The sequence below is a fragment of the Chrysochloris asiatica genome, unplaced genomic scaffold (genome assembly GCF_000296735.1).
Source record: "Chrysochloris asiatica unplaced genomic scaffold, ChrAsi1.0 scaffold00076, whole genome shotgun sequence".
Taxonomy (NCBI): Eukaryota; Metazoa; Chordata; class Mammalia; order Afrosoricida; family Chrysochloridae; genus Chrysochloris; species Chrysochloris asiatica.
Window position 1 is genome coordinate 2548788 of NW_006408594.1, and position 26911 is coordinate 2575698.

The following is a 26911-nucleotide window of genomic DNA, read 5'->3' on the forward strand; positions in this document are numbered from 1 at the left end:
CAGCGCGCACCCTCTGCCTCCCGGGCCGCTTTTCAGCCGCTTCCTGTGCACGCCGCTGGCGGCCGCCTGCCCGTCGGGGGCCGAGCCAGGCGACGCGGCGGGCGGCGAGCACGAGGAGCTGTTGCTGCTGCAGAGCACGGCCGAGCAGCTGCGCCAGACGGCGCTGCAGCAGGAGGCGCGCATCCGTGCCGACCAGGACACCATCCGCGAGCTCACTGGCAAGCTGGGCCGCTGCGAGAGCGGCCTGCCGCGAGGCCTCCAGGACGCCGGACCCCGGCGCGACACCATGGCCGACGGGCCCTGGGACTCGCCCGCCCTCGTGCTGGAGCTGGAGGACGCCGTGCGCGCCCTCAGGGACCGCATTGACCGCATCGAGGTGAGCGCCGCCCGCGCCGTCGGGGGGTGGGGTGGGGGGGCCGGCCCAGTGGGAAGGGCGCCCGGGTAACGGAGCTGAGGGACCCTGAACAGGACCCCCCGCGGGTCTCTGAGCCTCCTGTTGCCCGTCTGGGTTCCAGGGAGTAGCGTTTCTCCGTCGCTGGCGAGGGGGAAAGATAACCGGAGGAGACACAAAGAAGCGTCTTGCATAGGGTCTGAGGCGCCGGGCACGAGTGAAAAAGGCTCCTTCCCTTCCTTGCACCTGTCCAGGCACTGGCATCTCTGAGCCTCAGAGTCTGCGTCCGTAAAATGGGTACAACAGTGTTCACGTGTAGTGGGGACTAATTCAGGTCGCTTGATTAGATGGGAAACTGCTTGGCACAAATTCAGAGTTTATTGAGTGTCATTTTCACTTCCTTAATCTGACACTTCAAAGCAACACCGGCCCCACACACTCCCTATGGTCCGGAGACAGTACTTGCAACCAAAGAGGCTGGCATCTTCTGCTCTTTATGCCCAAGAGTAGGGAAGAGTAGGCCCATTAGCCAAATCCGGGTGCCCCTCAACCCAACTCATCTCAGACTGACAGCCAGAGCTCAGATACGCCCCCCTCAACTGCTGATACCCTAAAGCCTGCTGCTCTGGGTATCTGAGTGAAATAGGAGCCCACCGCTTCTTGGTGGCCCTGATCCGATTCACAGCCTGATACATGGGGTACTGCAGAGGAAGTCTGTCTTGGCTAGTCATTTGCTCTTTAGGAAAGGTTATCAACCCTTCTTCCCTGTGGTAAACTGTTTGTGGTTCCCCAGAGAAGCCCCCAGATGGTCAGACTGAGCAGGACAGTCAGACTGGACAGGACAAACCACCAGAGACATCAGCCATTACTGACTTATTTCCAGACCCCAGGGAAGAGGGTTAGAAAACTTGAGGATTTAACAGACAAACTGGATCTGTGGAAGGGGGGTGGGTACAGACTAGAGCACCAGCTGCCTTCTCCATGGCTTCCCTACACACAAAGGGAATGCTCCCCCACCCCCACCCCCAGGCAAAGCAGAGGGACGGAACAAATGCAAGGACCCCCATCCCTAGCAGAGCAGCATGAAGGATGCCTTTATGGAAAGCTGATAGTGGCCATGGCGGGTGCCCTCCCAAAAGTCTGTGCTGGGGTTGGTACCCACCCCACAGCGTGTCACCATGGCAGCCAGGTGGCTTATAGATCCCCTAAGGGCACACTTCAAGGGAGAGGCAGAGGCAGGAAGGAGGGTCTTGTCTGCCAGGCCAGAATCCTTCCCCACACCAGTTCTGTGGGTGTTTCTAGAATGAGAGGGTCAAGAGAGAGTGTAATCAATTTCTTTGCCTGTAAAATAGGGATAATTATAATAGCACCTACCTCACTAGAGTATTAGATGAATTAAGTGAGGTCATCTCTGTGAAGTTTCCAGAACAGTGCCTGATAATTAGTACTCAGCCCATTTGAGTGATTACTAATTTTATCATTAAGCTATAAATTGTGTGTGTGTTTTAATAGAGTCAAAAATCAAACTAAAAACAAACCGTCCTTTTAGGAAATAGTTTATAGTAATGTGTAAAAAAATTTAAAAAAAAGATTTGATTTTCAGTAAACTTCCTCCTTGCCTGTCATAGCCTCCACCCACCACACACACAGATGGCACAGGTGGCTCCCCCACGTCTGGAACTGGCAGGCTGGGCTTGTCTAATACCTGTTCTGCCATCACCTGCGGCACTTGGCAGGGTGGTCTCCATCTGGTTAGCCTGCTGAGGTTGGGAGGATCCTGATGACTGGGCTTTGGCACCAGATCAGGCTTTCCGGCTCGGGGAACCCTGGCTTCCCCACATGCATGCCCTCTGCTTTCTGAGTGCAGTGGATGTGGAGAGGAAAAGGCAGGATGCTTCTTGGCCACCAGGTCTGTCTGTCTTAGGAGCAGTAGCCAGAGCCAGCCTGGGGGACTGGCCTCTGGAGCCAGGCAGCAGGCTTGGGGTCAAGCGCCTGGTGTCAGCAGAACCTCTTGCTTCCTCTAGCCACTGTGCAGTTTCTCCCCGTCTCTTCTAATTCAGTATCTTCAAAAGGATGCTCTTAATTTTTAGGGTCACTTCCTCATCACTCGTTCCCTCTTCCACCATGGTGCACTTTCTGTCCTTGTCTTGCTGGACCCCTGTCAGCCATCTGACCTCTCGAGTCATGTCCTTCTCCAAGTCTCTTTGCCCTTGGCTTGTCCACTGCCCTCTCCTTCCTCTCCACCTCCTTCCCTGCTTCCTGTGGGGTCTGTGCACTCTCACTGTCCCTGGGTAAACTTTGCCATGCCCCAGAGCTTCCAACACCCTGCTCTATGATACCCCTCTAGCCCAGATTGCCTTCTGGAGCTCCAGGCCAGTGGGTCCAACTTAGCCCAGAGATGTCCCACTTCACCCCCTACCTCACAGTGTTTCCACCTGAATTCAGCACCTCCTGAACCTGCCTCTCAGGTATGACCCTGGGAGCCATCCTTGACTCCTCCCTCCCACTCCTGGTTCCTATCAGCATCATCTCCCTGGGTTCTTGCGGCAGCCTTCTCACCATCTCCCACCTCCAGAGCACCCGTCCATCAGCCCTCCTCCAGGCAGCCCTAGGGATCTTCCTAGCCCTGCTAGGGGGCTCCTCTGTGGAAGGGACTTATGGTAGGAACTCGCCTGCTCCCAGGCTGCCCTGTCAGATCTGACCCAGCTCTCCAGCCCATCTCCCAGTTCTTCCTTGCATCTGCATAGATCACCCACAGTGCATCCCTGCTCTTCATTTAAGAATCTGCTTTGAGGACACCTCTTCCGGAAAGCCTTCCATGATCACACTCTGTGCCCTCCTTTGCTTGCATCACCCTCAGCTCTTCCTTGCATCCTCCCCTCACTGAGCCTACAAAGGAAAGGGGAGCTCTGCCTGCTTGGTCCCTTCCATCCAGGCTTCACATTTGAGGGCTTAGGTGGAAATTGTGTTTTCTTTTCTATGTTGTTGTTTTTATTGTCTAGTGGGGAAAAGTCCAAAGGTTTTTAGAGGGAAACTGAATTTAATTCCACCACCTTATCCCATTTTGAATGGTCCCTGGGTGGCACAAGTGGTTTGCACTCAGCAGCTAAAGATTGGTGGTTTGAACCCTCTCAGCAGCAATGCAGAGGAAAGACCCTGCAATCTGCCTCCAAAAAGATTACAGCCAAGAAAACCCTATGGGATTCTATCCTGTAACACATGAGTTTGTCATGAATCAGAATCTACTCTACATCACTGGGTTTGGTTGGGTTTTTTTTAGTACGTTTGTGCAGTCCCCTTTCAGCCCTTATCCATATGCAGATACTTTGTTTCTGGGTTGCTATGAAATTACCATTTTAATGTTGCCTGGGATTCCTCCCCAGCTCTACCATTCATCAGTCATTTGGCCTGCCTCTTATTGTTGGAGATGTAGATGGTTTCTAATTATTTTTCTGTTAGGTGCTCATCATAGGATCAATTTCTTGCAGATAGATGTTTGTTTGGATTCTGTCTCTCTCTTTAAGTCTGTTGACTTATTTCTCTAGGGTTAATGGGTCAGAAGATAACAACTTTTCACAGCCATGACCAAGAATCACTTTCCAATGAGGATTGTATCTTTCATATGGCAACCAGCCATGTATGCATGCTTCTGTTTTCCATTTTGGCACTAATTTAATGTATGTGTAAACTGGAACTTCAAGATTGACTTAAGCCATTCTTTAACCCATCAAATAACATGAAGGTGGTTGACCTTCCATAACCCTGGAGTGGGAACCAGACAAGGAACCCCCTGCCTTTTACTGAGGACTCTAGACTTAGGGACCTCTGACTTTTGCTGTAATAACAGTTATAGCTTACACTAACAGACCACTTAGCACTTGCTGAGTGTTAGGCCCCGTGTTTGTTCTCATTTAACCCTCATGAAAGCTCTGTGAGGGAAGTACTCTTCTAGCTCCCGTTCTTAGATCAAGAAATTGAGTTTCAGAGAGGTTAAGAAACTGACCAGAAGTCACACAGCAGTGGAGCTTGGATTTGAAATTGGCAGTATCTGACTCCAGAACTGCTGTTCTTCATTTGCTCTAGACCCATCAGACCTCACTCTTCTTTGAGAGAATGAGCAAGAGAGGTGAGGGCAGACGTCTTTGCTTGACACTGCACTTGACAATATCTGTCCATGGCACGCAGAGCGAATGTGATGAGGCCAGCAAAGGTTTGTCCCAATGGCTAGTGAGATCATCAAGGAGCTCGCTATGGATCTTTTGATAATAATCATGGTGATAACAACAGCAAACACTTATTAGGCGCTGACTGTATGTATTAGTTTATTTTGTATATTCAGTCTTAGTTCTATGAAGTAATCTGTGTATCCCCACCTTGCAGATGAGGAAATGGAGACTCCAGATATGGAGGAAACACGGAACCAGACAATTACTAGCTAATCATTTTCCTACTTTGAGCCTCAGTGTTCTTATCTGTAAAATGGGGGTGGGGCTCAGTTTGGTTTCGGGTCCTTTTGGGCTCTAAAATTCTGGGTATTTGGGAAGATACTTCCTGAATTAGGAATTTCGTGGTTTGTGCATGCATGTGAATGTGTGTCCAACCTCACTGTCCCCACCCACCACCCTCAGTTGGGAAATCTGTAGATAAACACAGTAACTGAGATTTATTGACACCTCTTTTGAACTCATATTGATTGCTTGTGCTTTTTTCGTACTTTGCTGCCCATTCTGGAAGCTGTTTGGTGGGTACCACTTCCCCTGGTCCTGCCCCTTTGTCAACCAGGGGCCAGCAGAATGTTTGAAGAAGGTTCTGCCCACTGGCCTTTGGTTTGAGGATGTGGAGTTGCACTGCCCTCCCTCAGTCTTCCCCCCAACCTCCCAGCCCCCGAATGAGAATTGGCCCTGGATTTCCTCCTGAGTGGCTATGAAGAATCGTGTTCCAGGCACAGACTCTGGGACTAGACTGCCCGGGTCCACTAAGAGTTTTGTGGCCTTAGACAAGCTGCTGACTTTCTCAGCCTCAGTTTCTTCATCTGCAAAATAGACATAAAAACAGCCTTTCCTCATGGGGCAGAATAAGATAATAGAGTATTTGACAAGGAGCTCTGTTAGCGTGGTGATGGTTATGTGTGGTGGAGTCAGTTCCAACTCATAGTGACCCTGTACAGGGTTTCCGAGGCTGTAAATCTTTACAGGAGCAGAAAGCCTCATCTTTCTCCCACCGAACAGCTGGTAGTTTTGAACTACTGATCTTGTGGTTTGCAGCCAGATTCATAACCAGTATGCTACAAATTGGGCTGCTAACTGGAAGGTCATCAAGTTCACATCTACCAGCCGTTCTAAGGGAGAAAGAAGAGACTTTCTGTTCCTGTAAAGATTTACAGCCTCATAAACCCTATACAGAGTCGCTAAGAGTTGGAACCGGCTCCCTGGCACATAACCACCACCCTCACCCCAGGGCCTGGCAGGAAATCAAATCTCGTGAATAATAGCTGGTATTAGGATGTAAGTAACTAGATCCCAGCTACCTGCCCACCCTTGCTTGAGCAGAAGACTGGGTCTCATCTGTGGGATTTAGATATATTTTGCATTCAGAATATATCTCACCTAGCTTAATTTAGAAAGGACACAAATCCAGTGTGTCACTAGGGGGGTGTATGGGGTGTGACCCCACTAGGTGACACCTTAATGAATGTCTATGAAATTTCTGCGCAGTGTGTCAGCAGAAATTTATTGTTTTAAAAGTAAAGTACCCCTGTAGTTCATTATAATAATACTGATAATATACTGACAAGACTAAAACTCTGTGCTAATTTACTTTTTTGAAACTTCTGATGTGCTCCAGCTATTATTACCCAGTTACAATGATTCTTCGAATCATCATGTGATTCATCTGCATGCTCAACAATGTGCTCCATCTATTATTACCCAGTTACAATGATTCTTCGAATCATCATGTGATTCATCTGCATGCTCTACAAGTTTGTGTTGTTGCTAATGCTTTATAGTCACAGATATTGTCAATGTTTTGTGTTTTAGCTGCAATTTATGATCAGCTATAGTGGTGTAGTGGTTACGAATCGAGCTGGGAACCGCAAGGTCGGCAGTTCGAAACTACCAGCTGTTCCGTGGGAGAAAGATGAGGCTTTCTGCTCCCATAAAGTTTTACAGCCTCGGAAACCTTGTTCAGGGTTGCTATGGGTCAGAACCGACTCCACAGCACATAACAACAACAACAACAACATAGTGGTGGTGGTTCTGTGCCGTGGAATCAGCTTCAACTCATAGCAACCCTATATATATATATATATATATATAAAACCCTAAGGTTATAAATCTTTATGGGAGCAGAAAGCCTCATCTTTCTCCCGCGGAACCTCTGGTAGTTTCTGACTTGAGATTAGCAGCCCGACTCATAACCACTAAACTACCAGAGCCCCTTCAGCTTTGGTAGTTTAGCAGATTATGAGCTAGGCTGCTAACTACAAGGTCAGCAGTTTCAATCTACCAGTCACTTCTCAAGAGAAAGGTGAGTTTTCCTGTTCTTGTAAAGATTTACAGCCTCAGAAACACTATACAGGGTCATACTCCACTCAATGGCACACAACCACCACCATCACTAGTATTTGTGAACCTTTGTCAATAGCTCTTTTGAAAATGAAGTAATTTAAGGGAAAAAAAGGAGTGGTAGATGTGAATTACTATTTATGAGTAATACAGTACAACAAAACATGTCTAAGGAGTCCTTAGAATAGCAAGGTTGGCAGTTCAAGCCTAGCAGCTGCTCTACAGGAGAAAGATAAGGCTTTCTGCTCCCGTAAAAAGATTTACAGCCTCAGAAACCCTATACAGTGTTGCTATGAGTAGGGATCGACTCAGTGGCAGTGGGTTTGGTTTTTGAGTTTTGAAGGATGGTCTGGTATGGGAAGAGGTCCAGGGGGGAGAATGGAGACACAATGAGTTACCGTATTGGGTAGCACCCACTTTAGTAACACCACTACACAGATCTTAAGTGTAGCGCTCAAGGAATTCTGACAGATGTATACACCCATGATACCACCACCCAGATCAAGAATCAGAATATTTCCAGTGTCCCAGAGGTTTCTCTAAAGTCCCCCAAACCAACCCTTTGTCATCAGTGACTACTGTTCTGACTTTTGTCCACATAGATCAGTTGTGCATGTGTTTGAATGTCAGACAGTTGTACCCCTCTGTATCTGGCATTTTTCACTCAACATTATGTCTTTCCGGCCATGCTGCATGTGTCATTTGTTACTTTCCTGCTACTACTGTTTGTGTTGTTAATTACTATGTAAGTTACTCCATGGATATGTTTGTTGCTGTTTTTTGTTTCCATTGGATTTGACTCTGGTTCACAGTAACCTCATGTCCTATGGAAGGAAACATTACCTGCTCTCTGAGTACATTGCTTCCGCCACAGAGGGCCTCCCTAGCTTTCCACCCACTGTCCACATTACCAACAATCATGTTCTTTCCTAAAGGTTCCTCTTCCCTGATGATGTGTCCAAAGGTAATAAGCCAAAGTCTCTCCATCTTTGCTTCTAAGAACACAGAGTGGTGGTGGTGATGTGCCTCCGAGTTGGTTCCAAATCATAGTGACCTTGTACAGGGTTTCCAAAGCTGTAAATCTTTACAGGAACAGAAAGCTTCATCTTCCTCCCTTGGAATGACTGGTAGTTTCGAACTGCTGACCTTGAGGTTAGCAGCCAGACTCGTAACCACTATGCTACCAGAGTTCCTTAAGAACACAGTATGGATATACGTTAATTCATTTGCCCATTCTACTATGAGTCACTACAAACAAAACTGTAAACATTCTTGTGATGCCTTTTGGTGGCTACAGGCTTTCATTTCTCTTGGGTAATATACCCAAGAGTGGAACAATTGGGTCATAGGAGAAGCATGTTTAGCTTACAAGCTACCAAATGTTTTTCCAAGTGTTAGTGAGTTTCTACGCCCACCTTCCGGATGCTTCGCGTCACCTGCCTTGCTGTGGTCATTTAAAAACTGCTCCCATTCTGGTGGGTGTGTAGAGTGGTCCTTGTTAGGAGCCTGCGTTCCACTTGCATTCCGCTGATGACTCACGCTAACGAGCACCTTTTCTTGTGCATATTGCCATTCTGTGGACTGTTCACCAATTCTTGCCTGCGGAGGTGGATGGAGCTCAGAAGTTGGCACTCCTCATGGAGTGGAGAATGTGGGTGTACCTCACCAGGACAATTTTGGGCACATCATCCCCACTGAATGCTAGGGTGGGTTTCAGACAGCCCACAAAATAAAACCAATTATGTTCCCTATACTCCTCATTTTACTTCAGGAGAAACTGAGGCTCTGAGAGGCTGAGCAACTTGCTCAAAACCATAGATCTGATCAATGGGAAGCCCAGAAAAGATGCAGGCACACAATGATGGATGGATGGATGAATGAATGAATGAGTGAGTGAATGAATGCTCCTCAGATGCTAGTGGGGCAGAGAAGCTCTCAAACTCTTCTCCTTTCCTTTTGGAGCACCTTAGCCCAGGCTTCAAGCAAGCCACCATGTGGAGGGTGAGCAGGCATTGGCCAGGAACAGGTAGGAGTAGGACAGGAAGAGAGTTCCTGGCAGGAGGAAACACTCTCGGTAGGCCAAGAGGTCAGAGGTTGCTGGGAACTGTTGGCTGAGGCCAAGGGAGTGAAACGGGGCTGTGGGGAGGAGGACTAGTGAAGGGTTTTAGACAGAAGATGACATGACTGTGTTTGTGGTCTCGATGGCTGCCTCTGGGTGCAGTCACACAGGGCAGGGAAGAAGGAGCCAGAGAGATAGATGATGGTTAAGACTTCAGGGTTAGATTCCCACATTCAAGAGTCTTCACTGGGATCCCATCACCACCAGCAGCGTTTTTTTTTTTTCTTTTTAAAGAAATCATTGTATTGCAGCCATCCATAAAGCTTTAGACAGTACCCCCCACGTGCTCCCCTGGCTCACGAGCCAGGGCATCTCCTCCTGCCGATACCCCTCCCTCCAAACCTCCCCACTTCCGAGAGTGGATCTCTGAGGTCCTGAATGTGTTTTGATCTCTCTCGTGCATTCCTTCATACCAACTTTTACCACCTAATCATGTGTCCCTTAATCATATATGATACAAGGGACTTCAAAAAGTTTGTGGAAAATGAAATCGAAAAACAATGAAATTTTTCCATGAATGTTTTGAACTCCGCTCGCATCCTCTTGAGTGTTTTACGTACAACCCTACATAAATGATGTCAAACTGGGGTGTGTCCTCCTGTAACCCATTCTTTTCACAATTTAATGATTCAATTTAGGATTAGAGCTAGAAAAGGGTAGGGTAGTTCAAGAAATAGTCTAAGTGATGTTAGCAATAAGAGATACTCTAAGTAACGTAGTAATTGATGCCTAAGTAATATTGACGTCCTGGTGTGGCACTGGAGAATAAGTGTTGGACTGCAAACCACAAGGTCAGCAGTTTTATCCCATCAGTCACCCCCCGAGAGATAGCTGAGCCTTTCTGCTCCTGTGAAACCTACACAGGGTCACTAAGACTTGGAACCAAATTAATGGCATTTAACAAAACAAGTAATATTAGTAAGAGATATCTAATGCACTGGGCTCCAAGATTAGTTTAAACTGCAAGGTAAGTAGTTCAAACTCACCAACCACTCCTTGGAAACCCTAAACAGGGTCACTATGAGTATGAACCAACTCGACGGCACTTGGCAACAACGACAAGAAGCAATATTGGAGTCCTGATGTGTCACTTTAGGATCAGCACTGGACTGCTAACCACAAGGTCAACAGTTCAAACCCACCCACCAACTGCTCCTCAGAAACCCTATACTGGGTCACTGTGAGTCAGAACCGACTCCATGGCACTTAGCAACAAAATAGCAAGTAATATTAGTATTAAGGCTAATCATGAAAGCTGAGACTTAGCATATGCGTGTGCCACATCTACTCTGAATTTATTACATCTGTTAACTCATTGAGCCTTGCAGTGCCATGAGGCAGTGATATTATTGTGCCCTTTTGCCAATGGGGAACAAGGCTGGTAGCAAACTCAGTCTGCTGGTGGAAGCAGGGTGTATACCTGGGCAGTTACAGTAGAGCTGACAGGACTTGGGGTAGGCTAAGAGATAGCCCTGCAGCCCCTGAAGCCAGACCCTAGGATGTCTGAGGCAGGGTAGGCTATGCAGAGTGGGGAACCCTGACTCTGAATCCTGAAGGAACCTCCGTGACCCTTGGATGGAATGAGGAGATTGAGTTTTCTTCATATTCTCCAAGTCTCTGAGTTGCCCTCTACTGGCAGGACCCTTCTCTCCTCCCCACTCCCCTCTGTGACGCTGCCCACACTGCAGTTGGATGCTGCTGCCTATGGGACATGACCTCACATGACCACTATAACCTCTTCTACCGGCCTTCAAGGTGGGCCAGGCAGCTGGCACTGCCCTACTTGGCAAACTAGCAAACGAAGACCCAGACTATCTGGGCAAGATGGAGGAATGGACACAGGTTCCAGCCGAGGAGGGTCTGGGCTTGGGGTCCTGCTCTGCAGCTTTGCAGCTGTGTGACCTTTGAGAGGCGACCACCCCTCTCTGAGCCTCTTCCCTGGGTTGGTGAGTGGTGCGAAGTGTGCACTTTGCGGACCTGGTGCTCACAGTGCTGTGAACATTAATTATTGTTCCTAGTGGTAATGAACCCAGCACTTAAGCAGCTGGGTTGGGACTAGAGCACTTGGCTCCAGGCCCTGAATATTTACGCCAGTTCCCACCCTTGACTCCCACTGGAATAAGCCGTGGGTTCTGGGCCCCCCTTTTAGTGTCCTGCAGGAACGGAGAGGGAGTGATGGCGTCGTCACCCATCCCACTTGGCATGAGTCCGGTAGCCCACATGGCCCAGCCTGCGCCGGCGGCAGATGGAAAAATGAGGCGGGGTGGGGGGGCGGCGAGTCGTGTTGTTCTGATTCAGACACCGGGTGGGGAGAGGGCCACACGCGATCCGGTGAGCCCACCCCCTTCCTGCCTTCCTGGTGGCTGCAGAGCTGGCGGCTCTGAGAAAAGAACAGCTTGTGCACCCACCCCCTCAGCGCACACGTTTTCGCTTCACAGCGCATCTGTCAATAGCCCTCCACGACCTATTCCTTCCTGGTAGCTGGTCCTCCATCTGAGCGAGGGGGCACACTTTACTAGAGAGAGGAAGCATCAACTTTGCCCAGTGCTACCATTGTAGAAAATTCTTAAGGACACCTGCCTCAGTGTCCCAGCTGGTGAAATGGGAATAATTAGAGTTCTAACCTCCACAGGTGGTTGTGAGGTTTCGTGAGTAATACGTGTGAAGTGCAAAGATGGTCCTGGTACAGGGACTCAGTCATGACGTGGAGCAGGGAGGACTACTGTGGGCAGAGAGCATGGGGACCCACGGGACATTGCTTTGGCCCCTTCCAGTCCGGAGATAGAAATGCACCCTATGAGCTGAATGCCTACACCTGAGGTTTCTGAAAGTCCAGCCAGCTCGGACAGTGGGTGGCTGGCGCTGTCACTTCTGTAGACTGACCATGGTCAAGTGAAGGCCCTGAGGGCAACAAACTGCCTCTCCGCCAGTGTGTTCGGTTTGCATAACGTTTTACAGACCTGGAGGGCCAGTGCCTACACAGGAGGGGGGTGGGGTGGGAAGTAGTCCCATTTTACAGAAGGTAAAAGTGAGGTTTTGTGGTTGCTTCATACCAGAACCAAGATTCCTACGTGACTTAAGGGTTAGAAGGAGTTCCCAGGGTAGCAAAGATCAGTGTAAACCCACTGGTCACTCATTCCTTTCTCCTGCCACCTCACCTGGCCTCCACACCAGCCTGGTGACCAAACAGGCACCTGCATTGTTGTGATCTCTTACCTAGGATATGGTGAACAAGTAAGGTGGTTTGAGCCCCCTACAACCTCCCCAGAGCCAACCTGGACCACTCAGTGACTTGCATCTCAGGGCCGTATTGCACAACCTGCAAGAGAGGTTGGTCATCAGTCCCTTCCTACCGCCAGCAGATGGGGAGCGGAAGGGCTGAAGTCTTTTTGGAAAAAGCCGCTCAAGAGCACACAAGTACACACACAGGACTACACAGACTGAGCATTTGATCTGGTACCAGAACACCCAGCCTTTGAAGCAACCTTTCTCATTGGAGCCCCCAGCAGAACTTAGGGAAAGACAAGACCAAGGGAGAGAAGGGGTCCTACAGGGGCTGCAGGGCAGGTGGTGGGAGAGGTTGTGAGCAGAGTGATTGAAAACGTGTTGGAAAGCTAGAGTGCCTGGGTTCGAATCCTGGCTCTGCTGCTTTCTCTTGGGGTGATTCTCACCCAGTGCCCCCACCCATTAAATGAGGACACTGGAGACACAGGCCTCAGAGTCTCATTAAGCAGATCCAGTAAGGGAATGCTGGTGAGGTGTCTGCTGGGACCCACAGGTTTTCCTACCACCCCCAAGTACTGGAACCCTTGACCTGAAATCCCCACTCAGGGTAGGCTTTGAACTAGGCCTTTCCCCCACATCCCATTATTTAATCCTGACAGCATCCCCACAAGGTGTACATCACCAGCCCCATTTTATGGATGAGAGAAAATGATACCCGTGAAGTCACCTCTCCTGACCCTCAGCCCCAGGCAGAACTGTAGAACCAAGGGTCAGCCCTCCAGCTGCTCAACCCTGGTCACTTTCACTGTCCAGCACAAGAAGGAACTGCTAAGGTGTCAGGCCTTGGGCTGAGCATGGCACTTGGCCTGCACATGCTCTGCCCCCAGCACTTGGTAGCAGGGGACACATTTATCCCCTTGTCATGTGTCAGGAAAGGATCAGAGAGGCTAAGTAACTTGCCCAGTGTCACCAAAAAGATAACCAGGAGGGCCAGGGATAGGACATGTAGAGCTGTATTTGCCCCAAGTTGCAGAGCCAGCCCCTCTGCTCGGGAACTCTGGAAGGTCTCAGTATGTGCTTGGGTTTCTGTTTTGCTTTCAGCTGGTTTTTGACATCTGGGGCAGTGCCAGACTGCTAACCACAGGTCGATGGTTCAGATCCACCAGCTACTCCATGACAGAAAGATGAAACAATCTGTTTCTGTAAAGACTTACAGCCTCAGAAACCCTGAGGAGCAACTCAATGGCAGTGCCTTTGGGTTTAGGCTTTGAATTTACGGCAGTGCCTAGCATACAGTTTGTGCTCCCTGAATTTTGTTCAGTGAATAAAATGGAGACTCCAAAGAGATCATGTCTGGGCCCTAAGCTGGGGCAGTGCCAAGGGCCAGGATGAATGAGAGGCACCCAGCCTCTAGGGCCTGGAGAAGCCTTGAGTAACAGAAGGAGGGAGGAAGCCAGGGAGGTGGGGGAGGTTTAATTTGTGTCCCAGAAGCTCAGTGAATTATGAATCTCCAACTGATAAACCCAGGAACATTTGTAGGATAAGCACTGGACTGTGAACTACAAGGTCAGAAGTTCGAACCCACCAACCGCTCTGCAGGAGAAAGATAAGACTTTCAGTTTCCAAAAGGATGTATAGTCTGGGAAACCCTATACATGGTTGCTGTGAGTTGGAACTGACTCAACAGCACTTAACAACTACACTGATGATCCCATGCCCCCTCCAAGAATCTAGACCTGTGGCTTCACCATTAGGGGAATGAGAGGTCTCCCTGGTTCTTGTCCAAGTTTCTTGACTGCTGGATCACAAATTAGGATGGTAGAGCCAGGAGAAAGGCAATCAGCGAGACTCTATAACACTTGGGTGTCATTACAAGCAGAGTAGGGGGTTGCGAGGGTACACCTAGAACTATCCTGCCCCAAACAGTACATTTTCACAAACAGTCTGTTTATTGACATTACCCATAACCTTCCTACAGCCTTTCCCAGTAGCTACAGTTGTCCCAAGTTGAATGTGAGGCAACGGATTTACCCAGCATTACATAGCAAAGCTGGTTACAGAGCTGGCTTGGGCCTTGGGCTGTCAGACTCTGGTGTCTGTGATTTGTCCCTGGGATGACCACACCCCTGAGCACTATTCCAGACCTCTGGGTGTCTGCACAGAGATTTGACCATATCACTGTTTGGGAATAGTTTGTCAAATGAATGAGCAGAGGTGAAGACAGTCCACCCCTTGGTGGGTTTGTGGGTGTATCACCTTCCAGCCATGCATGACCAGGTAGTGGCTCTCAACCCCAACTGCACACTAGAACCACTGGGTGCTTTACTCTTCCCTCATCCCCCCACCTTAGAATGAGATGTCCTTGAGGGTGGTCACCGGGTCTGTTTCTGATCACTGCTAACATAGAAACAGAACTTGCTACCATTCAACTCACCAGTTTGCATCCAGTTGCTTCTGATATATGATGACCCCACGTGTGTCAGAGTAGAGTGGGTTTTCAGTGACAGATTTTTCAGAAGAGATGGTCAGGCCTTTCTTCTGAGGTATCTCTGGATAGACCCCAACCTCCAACCTTTTAGTCAGTAGCCAAGTGTCTTAAGCCTTAACTGTTGGTACCACCCAGTGCTAGGCATTAAGGAAGCATGCTGAGTAAAGTTGGAATTGGTATCCCCATTTTGCGTGTGGGGAAGCTGAGGCTTACTTGAGTCCACTCCTCTGGGGCATTTCCAGACACATGCTTCTTTCCTTCCTCCTTCCCTGTGACCTCACATGCTCCTCTTTCTCTGCTCCATATGCAGCAGGAGCTCCCAGCCCGTGTGAACTTCTCAGCCGCCCCGGCCCCGGCCCCTGCAGTGCCCACCGCCTTGCACTCCAAGATGGATGAGCTGGAGGGACAGCTGCTGGCCAAGGTGCTGGCGCTGGAGAAGGAGCGCACGGCCCTCAGCCACAGTAGCCACCGGCAGCGACAGGAGGTAGAAAAGGAGCTGGACAAGCTACATGGTCGTGTGGCCGAGCTGGAGCATGGTGGGTCCTGGGCCCAAAAGACCTAGGGAGACAGAAACACTCACCAAACCTTTTCATACTATCCAGAGGCTAAAGCTGAACAGGATGGTGGGACTACAAAACACAGGAGGGGGAGGAAAATCAGAGAGGATTATTATCATCATGAACAGTTAAACGCACTTCCTGGCTCTCACTCTGTTTGAGCACTGGGCTAAGTGCCTGATATGCCTGCTGGTTTCATCTTCACAAACCTTACAGGGCTAATACTGTTATTATCTTAATTTCACAGATGATATAAAACTGAGCCTCAGAGAGGCTAGGTGACTTGCCCAAGATCACACAGTCAGTTAGTAGATCTAACCCTTCAATCCTGGTCTGTCTGACTCCAGGTTCGTGCATTTAGCCACCACACGAAACACTCTTCGGACAAATCAGTCAGGGCTTTGTCTTTTATTTCACACCCAGGCCTGGCACTGCTACTGTTTTAGAAAAACATGACGTCACGGGCAGTGGACAGGTGTGAGCGTCAAGAGGCCTGGCTCTTGACCCCACATCTGTCTCTGGCTTGCTCTGTGGTCTTGGTAGCTCACTTTCCTTGCCTGGGCCTGCATTTTCTCATCTGAGAAATGGGGTTTAGGAATCATGAGTGGGGATAAATCCAGGAGGACTTCCTGAAGGAGGTGGAATTCAAACTAGTCCTTGAAAGCAAATGTGGAGAAACAAATTTTAGAGCAGAAGAGCCAGGTGCAGAAGAGGGGCAGCCCTGGTGGACTCTGTAGCCAGCATCCCAACTAGAATACAGGGATAGGAAAGGCAACCTCAGTCCCTACCCAGTGACAAAGGCCAAGACCCTAGCTCTCTACATTGTGTCTCCTAAGGAGTTGGGAAACTGTACTCTCAAAGGGCAGTGGGGGTAAGACATCTGTGTGCCCATGGGTAAGTCACCTCCTTTTTTGAGGCTCAACTTCTTCATTTTTGAAATGGGTACAAAGAGGCAGTCACTGACCATGATGCATCACATCAGTCTCCACCCCAAGACCCAAGCAGGCCTGAGACCCTGCCATCCCCAGCCCCCACGTCGTACTCCCGGCCCTTAACAACCAGCCATGGGAGGACCCCCAGCTGGTTCCTGCCTCTACAGGAATCAGGAGGTTCCAGGCAGATGGCAGTGCATGAGGACTCCCTCCCTAGTGGTATTGTACCATCCCCTCCCCTAAAGAGCTTCTCCAATTTACCCCTTGCTTCTAGAAAGCCCTCTTATATTCAAGACAAAAAAGCCCAGAATCTGAGAGCTGAAAGATACATTAAAGACTAGATATCTGGTCTCCAGATTGTTTTCTTCAAATTCCAACTCTGCTATTTACTAGCTGTGTGACCTTGAGGAGATTACTTAACCTCTCAGTGCCTCATATGGTTGTTACAAAGAATAAATAAGAGAACATAGGAAAATCACTTAGAATGGTGCCTGGGAAAGAAAGTATTATCATACTTGTTAAATAGGCAGCGGACTATAAAACAATACTTTTATTACCATATTTATTTGTTGTGAGCCAGGCCTTGTAAATATTTTGTCCCATTCAACCCTTGCATAGGTCTGGGAGGGAAGAAGTATTATTAGCTCCATTTTACTGAGGAAACAGGCTGTTACCCTTTAACTTGTCAATGGCCACATGGATGGTAAGTGGTGGAGGCAGAATTTGAACCCAAGACACCTCAGGTCCAGGACCCTTGTGCTTTAACCTCTCCCCTCAACACAGAGGCAGAGTGGAAATGGACAGAAAGGAACCTAGTGCCTGGTCACAGCAGTTGCCCAGGAATGATTGGCTATCACCCTGCCCACCTACCGCCAGTGTCCACAGACCCCCTACATCTCCAACTTGCCTTCCTTCTCAGGGTCCTCTGCCTACAACCCCCCAGATGCCTTCAAGATCAGCATTCCAATCCGCAACAACTACATGTACGCCCGCGTGCGGAAGGCGCTGCCTGAGCTGTACGCCTTCACCATCTGCATGTGGCTACAGTCCCGGTCAAGCGGCACTGGCCAGGGCACCCCCTTCTCCTACTCGGTGCCTGGGCAGGCCAACGAGATTGTGCTGTTGGAGGCGGGTCATGACCCCATGGAGTTGCTGATCAATGACAAGGTGAACAAGGGATGGGCAGGGTGGGGAGGGCAGGAGCCCCCGACGTGACTCAGGTGGGTCCTGGCTGGACTGGGTGGGTCTCAATTACAGGGTGGCTCTTTCAATTCAGCACACATTAAATGTCTACTGTGTCTCAGGCTAGGTTCTGGGAATATAATGACAAGCAGAAGTAGTCCTGGCTGTTGAGGTGTGAAATATCATTCCCATTTCACAGATGAAGCATGTGAGCCTCACAGGGATTGATGACTTCCCCAACAACCTGGCTTTAGGGCTAGAGCTGGAGATCTCTCTCCAGGGCCCATGCTCATTCTCCTAGGCAAAGGGAGAAGCAGGTGAGGCCCAAGGACTTACCTGGGGAGAAAGAGAGGAAGGGATTATACTGGTGGACTCCTATTCCTTGCTGTTCCCCTGGGAAGAGCCCCTCTACCCCTGCCCATTTTTCGGGGAGGCTAGTGCAGAGTCAGACTCGGAAGCCTGAATGCTGGGTTTGAATCCTTGTTCTGCCCCTTAGCCACTATTGGACTTAATCACTTACCCTTCCTGCACCTATCTGACTCTCTGTGTCTCAGTTTCCTTGTCTGCTAAACAGGACTGATGAGAGTCCACATCTCTAGGTTGTGGTGAGGAATAAGTGATTTAAATGCATATAAGGTGAAGCCCTGATGTGGCACTATAGAATAAGCACCAAACCAAAATGTCAGTTTGAACTGAAAGGTCGGCGGTTCAAACTCGCCAGCTGTTCCTCAGAAACCCTACACAGGATTCATGATGAATCAGACCCTACCTGACTACACTTATCAACAACAAGGTGCTTTGAACAGAGCTTGGCATTTAGCAAGTCTTGATAAATGTAAATAAACCAACCAAACAAAACCACTGCTGTCAAGTTGATTTCAACTCATGGGGAACCCGTAGGACAGAATGAACAATCTTTTAGGGCTTCTGAGACTGTTGATCTTTACAGTAGACAGCCCCATCTTTCTACCATGGAGTAGCTGGTGAATTTAAACTACAAACCTGTGGTTAGCAGCCAACATTTAATCCAGCCAACACCGGGGCTGCTCTGATAAATGTTGTTGTTAAGTGCCATCTAGTCAGTTCTGATTCATAGCGACCCTGTATTCCAAGGAGCAACTGGTTGGGTTTGAACCTTGTGGTTAGCAGGTCAGTGCTGATCCTTGCCCTACATACTACACCAGACTCTTCTGATAACTGTAAGCTATCTTTATTACCCAAGGCTCTGTGCTAACATTATCTACTTGCATTATCACACGTGCTCCTTCCAACAGCACTGGAAGGTAGGTGCCAGCATTATCCCTGTTTGGCAGATGGAGAAGCTGAGGCTCAGAGAGGGGAAATAGCACACCCTGAAACAAACTGGTGAAGAGGTGATTTAGGCTCTCAGCTTCCAGAAACAACCTTTTAACCTCTCTCCTCTTACTCCCCTGGACCACCCATCTTCCCCATGCCCAGGAATGAGCCCCAGCTCCCTACCTTGATCTGACTGTAGGACAGGACAAGGACAGACCTTAGGTGGGAGATGATTTTGCAGGGATGTGGTAATTAAAGGCTGAAGGAAAGCAAGCTCTAATTACCTCCATTCCCCCTCCCATATCTGTTACGTTGCTTTGGGTCTTACAGGCATAGTGGTCTTTTGAGTGGTTACAAATCGGGCTGCGAACCTTAAGGTCAGCAGTTTGAAACTATCAGCCGCTCCGCGGGAGAAAGATGAGGTGTTCTGCTCCCGTAAAGATTTACAGCCTCGGAAACCCTGTCTAGGGTTGCTATGGGTCGGCACCAACTCGACAGCACTTAACAACAACAACATAAATACAGACACTATATATATCAAACCCACAGTGACCAGTCCACAGCCGCACAGCCATTGGGAGTGGTAGACACCCATCCAAACCCAGTTCCATAGGAGCTACCCTTCGTGGGTGTCCTGAGGAGGAGACGGGCCCAGGGAGGTAATGAATTTCTCCTGTGATCCTAAGAAGATCAAGGTGGCCAGGCTACATCTAGATCCTGCTACTCTGTTCCCTTCTGACACCTGATTGTTATCCTTGCCCCTGTCCGAGATCAGAGCTTAGTGCCTAGTGAAAGGAAATCAGCACCTTGGACAGGGCACTACGCAGCCCAATAGATGTTAAGTGCCGTTGGGTCACTTCCAACTCATAGCGACCCTAATAGGGTTTCTGAGGAGCCGCTAGTGAGTTTGAACCACCGACCTTACGGTCCAGTGCTTTATCCTACAGCAACCCTATTAGGTGAACTATTCTGGGAGCCTCTGGAATCCTTTAGAGCATCTATCTAGCAGACTTGAGTCCTGATGTGGTGCTGCAGGTTAATGTGCTAGACTGCAAGGTCAGTTTGAACCGCAAGACTGGCAGTTCAAGCTCACCAGCCACTCTTCACAAGCCCTATATAGGGTCGCTATGAGTCGGAACCCACTCAATGGCACTTAACAACAACAAATCTAGCAGGCTATTCACTGTTTCCCTTGATTCCAGCTTCTAAGCCTTCACTCATGCTGTGGCCTCCACTTGGTTTGCCTTTTAAGTATCTTCTGTTTCCATACCCGCCTCTTCCTCTGGACTTCACAGCCTCTGGTCTCGCATATGGATCCTATGCCATTTTGTCTTGCAGTGTCGTCCCTGAAATCTTTCCTTCCTGTTCAGACTCAGCACATTTAAAGCTAAGACTGGGTCCATTTCCCCCATTTCCAGAGCAAGGCCTGTCACCAAATAAGGCATCAAATAATGTTTCATTCAGTTGTGATCTCTGAGATCAAAAGCCTCTTGGGAACATCAGATCCACACACACAGCAAGTGCCATCAATCTCACAGGCCAGCTGTAATCACTTAGCAAGTGCCTCCCCAAAGCACTGTGATGAGAAAGATTCTGAGGCTTAGTCTAGGCTCATAATTGATTAATCATGTCTGCTTTGGGTGGAGGAGAAAACAGTGACTGCATATTTACTATTCCTGATCTGACCGCCTCCCTTTCCAGATGAAGAAACTGAGGCCCAGAGAGGAAGCCCTGTTGGTGGCAAAAGCAGGGCCAGGAAATCTGAGCCTTTGTTGTTTGCTGGGCACTGAGCAAGGTGTTCAAGGGGAAGGCGTGACTATGAGATGCAGCCCCTACCCCGAATGGCTTTCCAGGATTGTTAAGGAGGAATAAACTCCCAGGGAACAACTGAAAATCAACACTGAATCACCCTTTGTGATCTAAGTGAGACCACATGGCTAGGTTAGATTAGAGGGGAGGGAGGTCAGGGGAAGATGCTGGACTGGGAGGAAGTGGAGGGTCAACCCTGATCAGTCCCTGAGAGAAAGGGTCCCTCTTCCACTGCTCCCACTTGGTCCTTGTGGGACCTCTGACCTGAGTTTGGGAACCTGTGTGTCCAGGTTGTCCAGATTCCCCTGAGCCTAAAGGACAATGGCTGGCACCACATCTGCATTGCCTGGACCACACGGGATGGCCTATGGTCTGCCTACCAAGATGGCGAGCTTCGGGGCTCTGGTGAGAACCTAGCCTCATGGCATCCCATCAAGCCTCATGGGATCCTCATCCTGGGCCAGGAGCAGGTAAGACCCAGGCTGATGTTGCCCAAACAGATCTCCCCAGGGCCTATTCTGGAGATGGGACCAAGGGAACCTGAAAGCCCAGCAGTGATCATTTGTTCTCATGGGTAGATTGAGGCCCAGGGAGAGCAGAGACACCCCACCCCAAGGAGCTAGAATCATGGGGGCAGATTTTGGCAGGGACAGGACCTAATTCAGTGTGTTTATGCTTGCTGTCTCTAATGTTCCCTTATTCACGTCTCTTTCCTCTCTTTGCTCATCTGGCCAGGACACCCTTGGTGGCCGATTTGACGCCACCCAGGCCTTTGTGGGTGACATCTCTCAATTTAACATGTGGGACCACGCCCTGACACCTACCCAGGTCCTGGGCATTGCCAACTGTACCGAGCCGCTACTGGGAAATGTCATCCCTTGGGAAGACAAGCTGGTGGAAGCCTTCGGGGGTGCGACCAAGGCCAACTTTGATGTCTGCAAGGGGAGGGCCAAGGCATGAGGAGCCACCTCGTCCAGGGCCCCTCCCCTGCCTGCCACTTCAGGGACTTGAGGGGCGCATCCCCTTCTCAGCCTGTCCATGCACTGGCCTCCCCTGTCTCCAAGTCCCTGCTTCCCTCCTGCCTTCCCCACACCTCCAGAATGCCCTACCCTGCCTGTGATGGGTATCCCCAATGCCATCTAGATGGGGACAAGCACCACGAGTCACCAGGTCAAGCCTGGGGTGAGTCCAGGGCTGGACGGGAGAGTACCAGTGTCCAGAGCTCTGTCTACCCTCCTAGCATTGCACTGGAATCATCATCCTGTTTGATTCCATTTTCTCAACTGCACTCCCTTGAGTTAAATATAAGGGAAGGGCACAATGGAGAAGGTGGCTGTCCACCCCAACACTCCATGCAGCAGGCCTAGAGCCTCACCCTTCCGGGCCAGAAGAAGCTGTAGAGCAGCCCCCCACCCCCACCCCCACCCCCTAGCTGAAAAGGGAATGATAGAGGCAGGGAAGCTGATATGGAAGCTCCCCCCAACAGCCTGCGCCCTTCCTCCTACCCCTCCTTCTTTGGTCCATTGTGTGAAGCTGTTTGAATGTCCATTCCACGCCCAGCCCACATCCATCATCTGTTGTGTTCACCCACAGCAGTGCCACTGGCATGGCCACTCCCTGCCACAGGAGAGCCTCCCCTGGCCCCTCCCTCTGTGGCCCCTCCCTCAGCCTGCCTCTGGGGAGGGAAAGAAGCTGAGGGAGGGGCCAGAGGTGTGGGGTGGTGCGCAGAAAGAGCAGTAGACACAAGGAGAGTTTTGATTCCTAGCCAGCCCTACTGCTCACCTGCTCTGAAACCTTCTGTACAACTTTGCCCTCTCTGGGCTTGGGCTTTCTCATCTGTGAACTGAGGCCCTGGCTTTGGTCATTTCTGAGAGGCCCTCTAGACTGAACATAATATGGCCTCTGATTCCAAGTGCATAAGGCAGGGCAAGCCCAGGATCCCCCTGGGAGACCCAGAAGAGATTATGGGACTGGACAGCACTTGGAGTCAGGATAGGGCTTTTGGAGTCAGGGCCAGTCACTGGCTCCAGAGAGTCAGGGTCAAAGGCAGGGTTCAAGGCAGGCCAGCTTCACATGTGGACTGTCAAAAATCACCCACCTCTGAATCCCCCATCTGGCACCTTTGCCTGGATGAGGCCGTCTCAGAGGACTGGTGGCTTCATGATCCCCAGCTTGAACCCAGCACCACCAAGACATGGGAAAATGTCAGACTAAGAAAGGCCATCCATTCTGGGGAAGAGCTCAGAGAGGGCAAGCAACTTGCACAGAATCACACAGCACAGTGGGGCAGAGCCAGGACTAGAATACAGGCCTTCTGACTCCCTTCTCCGTGCTTTTCCCCTGAAACCGTACTGCCTGTTTTCAAGGATCTGTGAGTCTAGCCTAAACCCATGAGATAGGCATTTGAGAGTTCAGGATGCTTTCTAAGAGAACAGTTGGGACATTTTCCTTTATATAACACCCAAATATCTTAGTACCTCCCAGGAGGTTGCAGGAATGATAAGTTACAAATACAGGTGTCCTACCCCTGCCAGCTTCCAGGTACCTGACTCATGTGGGCACTGTTGCCTCTCCTCTAGCTTATCTTCCCCCTCTTCATTTTCCTGGTCACATGATCCTGGAGCCTGTGGGACCCAATGCCATGGAAGCTTCTTCAAAACTTGTTGCCTCCAGCCCCCAGATCCTTGTTTCCATTTCAAGAGCACAAATAGATTATTCAGCATCTCTTGTCCAACTCCCCCTGGAAGTAGAAGCAATGGATGGTGTGCTCAGCCCAAATCTACTGAGATCTAGGTTGCCCTGGTAACAGCCAATGACATCAGCCCAAGTGCTGGGTCAAGTGTCTCATCCATAACGACACGTGCTGTTGCTGGGTGATGACAGAATTCGGAACTTAGATTTTGGGGATGCTGGGCTGTGTTGGGGTTATGTTATTGTTTTTAGAGAAGTAGCTTTTTTCTGGGGGTCTCGAGGGAAGGAAAGGGTATTAGGAGGGAGGTGATGGAACTTGTTCGGTCACTTGAGTCCACCCAGGCACATCATCCCACATCCTTTATGCTTTGTCATGGTGATGACGAGACATCTGAGTCTCATTTCTGCACTGAGTCAGCCTGGTCAGTCCTCTGGAAGAAATAGGAACAAATGATGAGGTTAGAGTGTTGATTGTGAGTCTGGTTGTTTGCTGAGGGGCCTGAGGCCCCGTTTCCATTCCAGGAAGATGGAACCTAAAGTCCACATTCCTTCATCCAGCATCTGCTAGTTGGATTCGTCCTTGAGATCTTGTGTATTCTTCAGCTGCGCCTGGGGCATCCAAGAAGACAGGGCAAGAGAAGCTAGACTTGGTGCTTGTCCCTGGTAGATCACAATGATGGTGCCCACGTTTATTACAATCTTAGTGTCAGGCCACAGGCAATTGATTGTCCTCCCAACACGATTATGTATTAAGACTATTCTTAGCCCCATGCTACAGGTGAGAGGACTGGAGCACAGATACCCTATATAACTTGCCCAGTGTAGATCAGCCAGCAAGTGATGGAGTCCGGATTGCAAACTACAGCAGGTTACATATAGGTCCCACCCCTCAGTTCAAGGGAGCGGGTACCCCCCACTCTGTGTGGGGAATGGAGTGGGGAGTTCGGCCTGAAGGGATATGGCTGACCTCATTCACCATCCCATGGGTCAGAGGAACAGGCATGGCTGGGCCAGCCTCAGGGTCCCCCCTGAGTGAGGCCACCAGAGAGATTGTGTTCCTCTGGCAGCCTCAGCCCTTCCCTAACTCAGCAGTTTCCAGGAGAGCAGAAAGGGAGCAGGAAGCTAGAGTGTCTCCCAGGGTCCCAGACAAGGAAGTTGATCACCTTCAACTCCTGCTGTGGGCCACCTCCTGCACATACCTGGTGCTTCACAGCTCTTACCTGCCAGATCTAACCCCAGCTTGGTGACTACTGCCTCCAACCCACGTCCCAAGGGCCATGTCTTCTCATCACAGTTGAGCATGACCTAGGACCCCAGGCTTGGGCCAAAGCCACCATTTTACAGATGAGGGAACTGAGGCAGAGAGGTGAGTGGCTCTGAGGCCACACAGCTGAGATACAGGGAGACTCTAAGGTCAGTGCTATGTCCATGAGATGGGGTACCCCTCTTCCCCAGAATGGGGTTCTTCCTTTTCTAAGTTCCCAGCACCCTTGGCTCCCTCCTAGAGATGGGACCACGGTCCTTACTCCCCATGTCCCAACAGTCTGCCACTCCAAACGCCACCATACCCCCTCCCTGTGCTGGTTGGGGAAGGGGCTCATTGGGCCCAGGCTGAGCAGTGAGCAAGCATGTCTCATCTGACACTGTGAATTAGTGCCCCCTACTGACCACCCACTGACCCCAGCCCTCCCCCCTCTTCCTCCTCCTCGCCCCATTTTGTATATAAAGTGACATGAGCTACGACATGTGTATGTGTGTGTGATATATGTCATGGTTTTTTGTTACTTTTTTGTTTTTGTAAATCTGAATATTCAAAATAAATATGATGTTTATTTCAAGACTCTTCTTTGAAGGGGGCTGCTGGGCAGGAGGGAGCAGCGATGGGCAAAGGCTGATGGGGGGGCTTTCATGAACAGCCTCTGGCCTCACCTAACCCCACATATCCCCCCGAAAACACATAGGTTCTGCTCGTCTTAGGTTCAGATGTACTCCGTGCCTCAGGACTGAAGCAGAAGGATGTTAAAAAAAAAAAAAAAAAATCCCACACGGAAAGTGTCCCAGTTCTGATAACTGAGCTTTGGCCTCATTTCTAGCACACCATCCCCACCTCGTGCCCCAGTTCTGGGAACTGGAGCCCAATATGTCCGAGACACTTGCCTGTTCCCCCAAGTGTTGTCTTCCCTTGGGGTCCTGGAGAGATGAGGTAGGGTAGGGGAAGGACCCTATTCTATTTTAACTCCTTCCCCTCCCCCATAGTCAATCTGGGCCCCTGACACTTACCTCTCCTTCAGGTAAGCATCAGGGTCTACTGCCCCCCAACACCTGTAGTGCTCACGCCATCCCCAGCTCTCCCTATCCACGCTAGCTTAAGAACAAATGCTCTCCCTTCCTACTCTATCAACATTGTCACTACTCTTCATGGGACCTTGCCCTCAGTTGACCACTGTGAAATGGCCAGGGAGTCCATCAAGGGTCAAGGAATGGGTCACACCAATTGTTGTTGTTAGGTGCCATCGAGTCAGTTTGGACCCATGGCAACCCTGTATAGGGTTTCCGAGGAACGGCTGGTGAGCTTGAACCACCGACCTTGTAGATCAAACCAACTTTGCAGTCCAGCGCGTTAAATCCACATCACCACACCAGGACTCCAGGTCACACCAGACTTTCCAAAGCTTCCCTGACTTCCAACAAGAGTGAATTCGCCCCATGAGGACTAGGGCCAGGTATAGCTGAATCTGGCACTTCAAATAGGAAAAAATGTATTTGAAGTCTGTGTTATCTGGAGAAAAAAAAGCATGTGCTCTCTTTTCCCATTTTACCTCAGAATGAATCCAGATTCATTTTTAAAGATATTTTTACATTTTTGTCATCAAGCGGAATGAAACTGCAAGCATATATGCCTAGTGTCTTCATTATGTAGTGCTGTTCTAAGAGAAATACCACAAGTGGTTGGGTTTGACAAACAGAATTGTATTCCGTCACAGCTCAGGAGACTAGAAGTCCGAATCCAGCTTGCTGGTTACAAGGGAAGGCTTTCTGTCTCTGTCCACTCTGGGGAAGGTCTTTGTCTCTCTTCAGCTTCTGTTCATAGCTCCTTGGTGATCTTCACGGGCATGGCATCGATTTGTCCCCTTCGCCACTTGCTGCTTAATTTGCTTTTTTATATCTCAAAGGAGATTGACTTAAAACACACCAAACACAAATACTGCCATATTAACAAAATCCATTGCCAAATGGGATGATAACCACACGTATGTTGTTGTAAAGTGCCATACAGTCGGTTCCAACTCAGTTCTGACCATAGCGAACCTTTATAGGGTTTCCAAGGAGTGGCTGATGTGTTTGAACCACCAATCTTGCAGTTCAAACTGATTTTGCAGTCCAGTGCTTACCCTACAGTGCCACACCAGGACTCCAACCACACGTATAAGGTTAGAATTCACAACACATTTTTTGAAGGGGAAGAAACAATTCAATCCATAACAACCCGCTTGCCCTCCTTTGTACTGATTTATGTGCAAATAAACACTATCCGTCTGTGTCCCTCAGTTGGTGATGTCCAGCCTGACCAAATTCAGCATCCACACCTGTACATTTGAAAGTGGATCCAGAAAACATGAGGTTCTGTCTGGAGACCTCCAAGAGGCATTTCCTC

General features: G+C 49.7%; 1 protein-coding gene across 1 annotated transcript in view; it reads left to right on the forward strand.

Annotated features, from left to right (window-relative positions):
* NPTXR (neuronal pentraxin receptor) overlaps positions 1-21525 on the forward strand; it is a 25864-nt gene extending 4339 nt beyond the window's left edge. The window contains exons 5-9 of the mRNA XM_006865265.1: positions 4-376; positions 15100-15325; positions 17198-17445; positions 20856-21035; positions 21301-21525. Of these exons, the coding sequence (XP_006865327.1) occupies positions 4-376; positions 15100-15325; positions 17198-17445; positions 20856-21035; positions 21301-21525 (1252 nt within the window). The remainder of the gene's footprint in view (positions 1-3; positions 377-15099; positions 15326-17197; positions 17446-20855; positions 21036-21300) is intronic.
* The last annotated feature ends 5386 nt before the right edge of the window (positions 21526-26911 follow it).